The sequence below is a fragment of the Ostrea edulis genome, chromosome 2 (assembly GCF_947568905.1).
Source record: "Ostrea edulis chromosome 2, xbOstEdul1.1, whole genome shotgun sequence".
In the NCBI taxonomy this organism is placed as follows: Eukaryota; Metazoa; Mollusca; class Bivalvia; order Ostreida; family Ostreidae; genus Ostrea; species Ostrea edulis.
The window spans coordinates 26,954,441-26,964,981 of NC_079165.1; the positions used below are offsets into that span (position 1 = coordinate 26,954,441).

The 10,541-nt window shown below is 35.2% G+C and overlaps 1 protein-coding gene across 2 annotated transcripts in view; it reads right to left on the minus strand.

The window, feature by feature from the left end:
• Positions 1 to 8,582: 8,582 nt before the first annotated feature.
• The window catches only part of LOC125681502 (COMM domain-containing protein 8-like), a 9,167-nt gene continuing 7,208 nt past the window's right edge, over positions 8,583 to 10,541 (minus strand). The window contains exons 4-5 of one of the 2 annotated variants that reach the window (XM_048921643.1): positions 9,718 to 9,873; positions 8,583 to 8,767 (exon numbers count right to left, since the gene is read on the minus strand). In XM_048921643.1, the coding sequence (XP_048777600.1) occupies positions 8,744 to 8,767; positions 9,718 to 9,873 (180 nt within the window). In that variant the 3' untranslated portion in view covers positions 8,583 to 8,743. Of the gene's footprint in view, positions 8,768 to 9,681; positions 9,874 to 10,541 lie in introns of both variants that reach the window. The other variant, XM_048921645.1, reaches the window with a different exon arrangement.

Below are 10,541 nucleotides of genomic sequence, written 5' to 3' on the forward strand. Positions count from 1 at the left end.
GGTAAACGGAGTAATCTGTAGTCAAAATCAGTACGTAAAGAACAACATAACGTTCGGTATGCAACACGTTAAACAGGAATCGACCTGAGAATGGAGTGAAGACGTTTCATCAGTTCCGTGTTTGCCCAACTCATAAAATTTGTATTCCTTATGGGAGTTATGAGATTGATCACTGTTCGTTATCTTCACCTTTTCATCTGAAGTACTTAAATTGAACCCCTCCCTACCCAACGGAACCAAATAAACCGGAATTTCTTAAGTGTGTATCATATGTAATAAGATGACAAAACAACAGCAAACAGAATGTTATAAAAGGTGGCATTGATGATTAGCTCACGGCAGCGTATCTGTAAGGAAAGACTTATAGCGCTCGTGATTTACTGAAGTGACCTGGAGGGACATTTACATAACAGAAATATTCCCTTTATCACCCCCGCGGCAAGAAGACTAAAGGTCGCACATGACTAGGAGATAAATATTTTACATTAAATTCAATGACAAGTTAATTAATATGACATTATTATTAAAAGGGAAAACAATCTGTTCCAAGACGAAAACAAAGATGGGATTTAATCGCACACATTTGACAAGGTTTTTTGTTTTTTTTTTACATATATATTTTTCATTTCCAAGAATCTATTCTATTACAAGACCACTAAGTTAAATATAGTTCCATGTAAAGAATAACATATAAACTCTCTCTCTCTCTCTGTGTGTGTGTGTGTGTGTGTGTGTGTGTGTGTGTGTGTTACCGGAGTACTGGAGAGAAGGTGTGGATATAGATAAACACACAAACCACTGTAATATAATGTATCAAGTCAACATTATGGAGGAATGCATAGCGAGTGTCCGAACCTGGGTGACTGTGAACAAACTTAACTAAATGATGGAAAAACTGAGATAATGGTGGTTGCCACAACCAGTGCCGTGTGAAGGATATCCGTCTGAAGATTGGTGAGGCAATAACCTCGGTGCTGCCCTGGACGCCACCTTGTATCAATGGAAATACAAGTCAGCTCCGTGGTAAGGAAGATGTACTTCAACATCAGGATAATCTCCAAGGTGAAACACCATCTCACCCAGGAAGCGTGTGCTAAGGTCATCAATGCAACAGTCATATTCCACCTTGACTATCACAATGCCCACCTGCTTGGCATGACCGATCGCCCCATGCACCGACTACAAGTGGCTCAGATCAACGCTGCACGTTGTCTCACAAGAACATGCTACAGACAACATATTTCGCCGTTACTTCAACTACACTGGCTGCCTGTAAATCAAAGTGTTATGTTTAAAGTGCTGACAACCATACATAAGTCACTACACTCTTTCTCAGTACCAGCATACATGAGAGAGCTATGTCCTGTTTACCAGCCACATAGGACCTTGAGATCATCATCCGACCAATGGAAACTGGTAGTGAAGAAATCATCAAACAAATACGGTACAAGAGCCATAAAAACACTAGGTGCACAATTGTAGAATAAAGTGCCATTGGAACTTCGAGAGCTTGAAGCACGTGGAGCATTCCGCAAGAACCTAAAAACACTCTTGTTCAAGCGTGAATATGCCCTGTGAATGTAAAATTCAGTGCAATATCAAGGATTCCATGTGCAATCTCTTGCAAACTGAATTTTGATTCAGAATATACGAATACCTGTGTGCCAATCGTATATTGCCTAGTCAAAGTCAACCACTTTGTCATTTTACTACCTTGTTTTATTTAAATTCTTTCTATTGTTTTATCATTTCCATTATAGCTCTTGATGGTCTTTTATTGGTATATTATCATTGATTATTAGCACTAACATTACAATGTCAGCGCATAGAAACTATATATATTTTTGTGCTTTATAAGTTCAGGTTTCCAGATTAACATGATTACAGATTGTACATTACAGAATTAAACACAATTATCTACCCTCACACACATTGTAAAAAACAGAATTAAACAGAGTTATCTTCCCTCACACAGATTGTACATTACAGAATTAAACAGAGTTATCTACCCTCACACAGATTGTACATCACAGAATTAAACAGAGTTGTGTATCCTCAACAGATTGTACATTACAGAATTAAACAGAGTTATCTACCCTCACAGATTGTACATTACAGAATTAAACAGAGTTATCTACCCTCACATACATTGTACATTACAGAATTAAACAGTTATCTACCCTCACACACATTGTAGATTACAGAAGAATTAAACAGAGTTATGTACCCTCACACACATTGTACATTACAGAATTAAACAGAGTTATGTATCCTCACACAGATTGTACATTACAGAATTAAACAGAGTTATCTACCCTCACACACATTGTACATTACAGAATTAAACAGAGTTATGTATCCTCACACATATTGTACATTACAGAATTAAACAGAGTTATGTATCCTCACATACATTGTATATTACAGAATTGACTTTTAAAAACACATCTTTTTAGACTTGCATATTATTTGTATTATAGGTGGTTAAATCTTTAAGGTTTCTTTACCATCATATTAACATGATCGACTTTTTCAAGTATATAATTGTACATTTATTTCAACTATTATATTTTTAATCATTTGATAGTACGGCGTGAAACATTTTTTCCCCAATGCATATCATGTTTCAGATTTTAGTAATTTTACTTCACATTATTGATGTTTTCCTAGCATTGTTTTGATATTATCTGAGTTAATGCTATTATAATTTCCTTTTACTACTTTTATAACATGCTGTATCATTTTTAATATGTACATTGTACATTACAGAATTAAACAGAGTTATCTACCCTCACACACATTGTACATTACAGAATTAAACAGAGTTATCTACACTCACACAGATTGTACATTACAGAATTAAACAGAGTTATCTACCCTCACACACATTGTACATTACAGAATTAAACAAGAGTTATCTACCCTTAAACAGACTGTGCCATTACAGAATTAAACAGAATTATCTACCCTCACATACATTGTACATTGCAGAATTAAACAGTTATCTACCCTCACACACATTGTACATTACAGAATTAAACAGAGTAAGCTACCCTCACACACATTGTACATTACAGAATTAAACAGTTATCTACCCTCACAGAGATTGTACATTACAGAATAAAACAGAGTTATCTACCCTCACACAGACTGTGCCATTACAGAATTAAACAGAGTTATCTACCCTCACACACATTGTACATTACAGAATTAAACAAGAGTTATCTACCCTTAAACAGACTGTGCCATTACAGAATTAAACAGAATTATCTACCCTCACATACATTGTACATTACAGAATTAAACAGAGTTATCTACCCTCACACACCTTGTACATTACAGAATTAAACAGAGTTATCTACCCTCACACAGATTGTACATTACAGAATTAAACAGAGTTATCTACCCTCACACAGATTGTACATTACAGAATTAAACAGAGTTATCTACCCTCACACAGATTGTACATTACAGAATTAAACAGAGCTATCTACCCTCACACACCTTGTACATTACAGAATTAAACAGTTATCTAACCTCACACACATTGTACATTACAGAATTAAACAGAGTTATCTACCCTCACACACCTTGTACATTACAGAATTAAACAGAGTTATCTACCCTCACACACCTTGTACATTACAGAATTAAACAGAGTTATCTACCCTCACACACCTTGTACATTACAGAATTAAACAGAGTTATCTACCCTCACACAGATTGTACATTACAGAATTAAACAGAGTTATCTACCCTCAAACAGACTGTACATTACAGGATTAAACAGAATTATCTACCCTCACACAGATTGTACATCGCAGAATTAAACAGAGTTATCTACCCTCACACAGATTGTATATTACAGAATTAAACAGTTATCTAACCTCACACACATTGTACATTACAGAATTAAACATAGTTATCTACCCTCACACACCTTGTACATTACAGAATTAAACAGAGTTATCTACCCTCACACACCTTGTACATTACAGAATTAAACAGAGTTATCTACCCTCACACACATTGTACATTACAGGATTAAACAGAATTATCTACCCTCACACAGATTGTACATCGCAGAATTAAACTGAGTTATCTACCCTCACACAGATTGTATATTACAGAATTAAACAGAGTTACTTACCCTCACACCGATGGTACATTACAGAATTAAACAGAGTTACTTACCCTCACACCGATGGTACATTACAGAATTAAACAGAGCTATCTGCCCTCACACACCTTGTACATTACAGAATTAAACAGAGTTATCTACCCTCACACAGATTGTACATTACAGAATTAAACAGTTATCTACCCTCACACACATTGTACACTACAGAATTAAACAGAGTTATCTACCCTCACACAGATTGTACATTACAGAATTAAACAGTTATCTACCCTCACATAGATTGTACATTACAGAATTAAACAGTTATCTACCCTCACATAGATTGTACATTACAAAATTAAACAGAGTTATCTACCCTCACACACATTGTACATTACAGAATTAAACAGAGTTATCTACCCTCACACACATTGTACATTACAGAATTAAACAGAGTTATCTACACTCACACAGATTGTACATTACAGAATTAAACAGAGTTATCTACCCTCACATAGATTGTACATTACAAAATTAAACAGAGTTATCTACCCTCACACACATTGTACATTACAGAATTAAACAGAGTTATCTACCCTCACACAGATTGTACATTACAGAATTAAACAGAGTTATCTACCCTCACACAGATTGTACATTACAGAATTAGACAGTTATCTACTCTCACACAGATTGTACATTACAGAATTAAACAGAGTTATCTACCCTCACACAGATTATACATTACAGAATTAATCAGAGTTATCTACCCTCACACACATTGTACATTACAGAATTAAACAGAGTTATCTACCCTCACACAGATTGTACATTACAGAATTAAACAGAGTTATCTACCCTCACACAGATTGTACATTACAGAATTAAACAGTTATCTACCCTCACACACATTGTACATTACAAAATTAAACAGTTATCTACCCTCACACACATTGTACATTACATAATTAAACAGAGTTATCTACCCTCACACACATTGTACATTACAGAATTAAACAGAGTTATCTACCCTCACAAACATTGTACATTACAGAATTAAACAGAGTTATGTATCTTCACACAGATTGTACATTACAGAATTAAACAGAGTTATCTACCCTCACACAGATTGTACATTACAGAATTAAACAGAGTTATCTACCCTCACACACATTATACATTACAGAATTAAACAGAGTTATCTACCCTCACAAACATTGTACATTACAGAATTAGACAGTTATCTACTCTCACACAGATTGTACATTACAGAATTAAACAGAGTTATCTACCCTCACACAGATTGTACATTACAGAATTAAACAGAGTTATCTACCCTCACACACATTGTACATTACAGAATTAAACAGAGTTATGTATCCTCACACAGATTGTACATTACAGAATTAAACAGAGTTATCTACCCTCACACACATTGTACATTACAGAATTAAACAGAGTTATCTACCCTCACACACATTGTACAATGTACAATAATGTACAATGTGTGTGAGGGTAGATAACTGTTTAATTCTGTAATGTACAATCTGTGTGAGGGTAGATAACTGTTTAATTCTGTAATGTACAATGTGTGTGAGGGTAGATAACTCGGTTTAATTCTGTAATACTTTCTGCCTGGAAAAAGTTCAGGGAGTTGCTACCAGTCCTGACATCACGCCACCTGTCGTATAAGACCCGTGGTCGAGTGTATAACACCTATGCTCTATGCCAGTGAGACCTGGGCACTGACCAAGCCAAATCTTCATCGCCTACTACGCAATGACATGGCCATGATAAGACAGATCTGTAACATCAAGCCTGAAGATATGGCTGCTGTAAGTTCAACTGAATTGCTGGGGCGGATTGGCATCGACGACTTCGACCTCATCTTAAGGGAAAGGAGACTCCGCTGGTATGGGCACGTTGTCAGATCCAGCAGTGCAGTCAAGTGCGCTTTAAATATACAAGTTCCTGGGAGACGTAGAGTTGGTCGGCCAATGCTATCTTGGAGAGAGTTGACGGAGAAAGATCGTAGAGAATGGAAGCTCTCAACTGCCGACCCTCAAGACCGGAAAGAATGGAGATCTGAGGTGAGATCTGCCATGCGTGCAGCCAGCCAGATACCTGGAAGGGGGACCACTAGTGTGGACACTACCCGTGATATAAAAAGGAACCGACAACAACACAGATTGTACATTACAGAATTAAACAGAGTTATCTACCTTCACACACATTGTACATTACAGAATTAAACAGTTATCTACCCTCACACAGATTGTACATTACAGAATTAAACAGTTATCTACCCTCACACACATTGTACACTACAGAATTAAACAGAGTTATCTACCCTCACAGAATTGTACATTACAGAATTAAACAGTTATCTATCCTCAAACAGACTGCCATTACAGAATTAAACAGAGTTATCTACCCTCACTCAAATTGTACATTACAGAATTAAACAGAGTTACTTACCCGCACACAAATTGTACATTACAGAATTAAACAGAGTTATCTACCCTCACACAGATTGTACATTACAGAATTAAACAGAGTAATCTACCCTCACACAGATTGTACATTACAGATTAAAACAAAGTTATGTACCCTTACACAGATTGTCCTTTGCAGAATTAAACAGCTATCTTCAATAATCAGTTCAATATCTCAAGGTATTTAAAAAAAAAAATGTGTGGGAAAACTGGGTGTCGCAGAAGGACTGACAAAACTATACGCCTCGACCACTTTGTGGCAGGGGCATTAAAATGGTGTACTTTGAAGTTGGGCAGCTAAAATTACTTGAAATGGTCAATGACTAACAAAAATAGTGATGATCTGGATATACTAGCTACCTTTCCGACCAGTTTAAAACACTGTTTATTGACTGATTAATTTATTGTTTGTTTTACGTCTTTTCTAGAATTTTCCACTCACCAGCTATAGGTGAAGTACCACAAACAAAGTATCAACATAAAATGGGCTATGATTGGTTTACAGGTCACGATCAAGTGGCTTATGGAGGATGGGTGTCCCGGTTGTTTATATTTATTTCGTTTTCTGTCCCGGGGGGGGGGGGGGGGGGGATGTAAACAGATGGATAGATGTAACAAGAGGCTTACTGACTTTATAGGTCACCTGAGTACTAGTCCCAAGGGCTACAAAAAAATAATTCTTGTTCTGAATATCTAAGCTAAATTCTAATATTCAGCAAAAGTACATATATATTAAAAACAAAATGTGTTCTTAAAACTTAAATGCCCTCAAAAGAGCATATACTGTTGAAAGACTTTACATAATATATGTAACATTAACATGAAATGACTAATTTTGACCTATCCTAGAGTCGAAACCCCAGGGTTGCCAAATTCACAATTTTGGTACATCCTTTTCCGCTTTTCCTAAATATGCATTTAGTATTTATACCATATCAACAAACTTCAAGAAGTCCTATCATAATTTTGGCTTCATCCTGGAACCGAACCCTTACCCACTAGAATTATGAAATTTACAATTTTGGTAATATTTTAATATAAAGGACTACTTACTCCTTCTAAATATCTATTTAGTTTTATTTCAGCATCAATAGCATTAAAGAAGATATTATTTAACTTATACACTATATATATCAAGTTTGGCCCCACCTTGGAGTCAGAACCTCTACCCCAAGGATCATAAAATTTACATTTTTGGTAAAGGCCTTCCTGCTCTACATCACTATTAGTTTTTCTTATTCATGTAGGGTTCTAGAGAAGATTTTTGAAAATTGGTCAATTTTTGCCCCTCCCCTAAGGCCCCAGGGGTGTAGGAGTTATGAAATTTACAGTTTATTTAATCCTTGTCCAAAAGATGCTTCATACCAAATTTGAAAAGAATTGGAATGGTAGTTATCAAAAAGAAGTTTAAAATGTTCAATTGTTAACACACGACGGGCAACGATAGACCAATTGCGATAGGCCTAAAAAGCTACGATATGTATTTACTTATCAATAAGGGCCAACAACACAGTTATAATACACAATCTCCATTGTAATGGCTTCAAATTCAAGGCCATTGGCACATAGTGTTGCAGCATCTCCAGCCAGTCCAAGAATAAATGCGGTGCCAGTAATGCCTTGTTCATTTGTGCAAAAACAGTGGGGGGTGGGTTGCATCTCGTCTAAATCCGCTATTGGTTAGTTAGTTCACAGAAATATTGCCATAATCAGTCACAATACAGATTAGACAGTCACGCAGTATAGTGACGACCCCTGCTACATTCCTCGATCAACTGACTGTGAAAGCAGTGCTGGATATTTTTAAAAACTCAACTTTTATTCAACATTATTCACCTAAACAACATTTATTTCAATGTTATTATTTCCCCAAGTCTGAACAGTGTTGTAATACAAGAGAACCCATCATAAAGTTCTTGTTAAACTAAAATTGTTCAATATAAAATATAGATAAAACAAATGTATAATACATTTTTACTTCTTTATTGCACTGAGTATAAGGAAATGTTAAACACAAATTGTTTCCGAGTCAACTTCCGTCAAAATCTGTTATCATAAAGTCCATTCCCTGTGACCGGTTCCTGCGACTATGGAAGATCCAGCGACATTGGTAGGGTGATAAGGTTTATCATGTTTTCCACTGCTGAAGAACCTGCAAAATTATGGCTAACATTCTGAACTCAAGAAAGAGTGATTCTATAAATATCAATCACCAGTACATCTTGTACTGTTCCCCCTGATATTCATCAGTTACTATAAAATCCAAGTGACAAGGTGGGCGGAGCCATATCAACTCAGCTATGACCTACAGGAGCGAATTTTACTAAAGGTCCTAAGATCAGTCGTAAAGTCTATGTTTATGTCTGTGACAAAATTTATGACCTTTAGTAAAACTCAGCCCAGGAGTCCATGAGTCCAAACATTTGGGGTTTAAATTGAAAAAGATTACTCTAAATTGATCTTTCAATTACTTGAATACATTCTGAAAAGTATCTTCGCAAAAAAATACATGTCAATTTACCTCTGTTAAAACTTTAGTCAATATAAATCACCATCATGAAATATGTAATCAAGCAAAAGGCTTATCCTTTTTATTTTGTATGAAATACGATCAATTAAGGGATAAATACTCTGAACGTTTGGGTGATTTGAATGCAAATTCCATAAAAAGTGTCCTGAATGCTGAAAATTATGCATTTACAAAGTTACTATATCTAATCATTAATCATCAATATACAATTTTGTAACATTTTACTAAGATGTGTTTTTAAATGGCTACTGGTATTCAGCATTGTAAAAATCAAATTTAAAATGGAAAAAATAAAAATTGAACATTTTAAGCTCAAATTGTGTCCATGTCCCTTTAAGTCAGCCAAATGGGCTTTCCATTTGAAGTCTTCAGACATATAAAGGATTTTAACATTTTGCAATATTATAATGAAGTCAATACTTTTTCAAAGCATAATTAATTAATTTGCTCAGGAAATCTCTCTTAGTGTGTTGTGTGCATGTTCTTTTTCAATGAGTTATAAATTAAAACAAAATTTACTTCCTCCAACTTCTTACCACTGACTTCACCTAATCTTCACAAGAAAGACATACCCGATTCGCTCCTTCCAAACTTGTGATAAGGTTTTTTAGGTCCTCCCGTGTCATCTCGAGCGAGTGTGTTTGCGTGGAAGCCTCAGTCTGAACATCGAGGTCAAGGTTCAACAAAGGTTCCTGGATGGATGACAACTTGTCACTGGCCATTGCTAACTGTCGATATAAGATTTAGAGTTATCCCTCTTTGTTCATATCTTTATATTTTCTTATCACAAATACATTGTGATATTTCAAAATGCATAGCAGACTAATGTTGCAATCATTTAAATAAAGAAGAATAAATATGATAACAGAATTTTTGAATAGTTTCAAGATTTTAACATGTTTGCTTTTAATCACAGGGTTTTGACACAATCTGAGCAAACTGGTATATATAGTATACTCACTATTATATTATATATACCATTTTGCTCAGATTGTGTCAAAACCTTGTGCTATTAATCAATTGAAGATACATTAATGAAATGGAAAACTACACAGTATTTTCAATATTTCACTAGACTGGCAGAAGAAATTGAAGCGCTAATATGTAAATTAAATGAATGTATGCCCTCTCACAAAAAATTTGTGATAATCCAGAGATCCATTATTTCACTCCAAACACTTAGAGGAGAGGTGAAATATCATGTGAAACTGAGGTGTTAGAGACAGGCAGATTGATATATAATATAGAGACAGAACAAAATCAATACTCCCTTCTTTCATCAGTGCAGAGGACAAAAAGAAATATTTCCCTTCTATTAAAGTAGAGTGCATTAAAGATATTGCACAATTTATCAATATTCCAACAAGAAAAGTAAGGTACTTAAGTGATTAAGGAC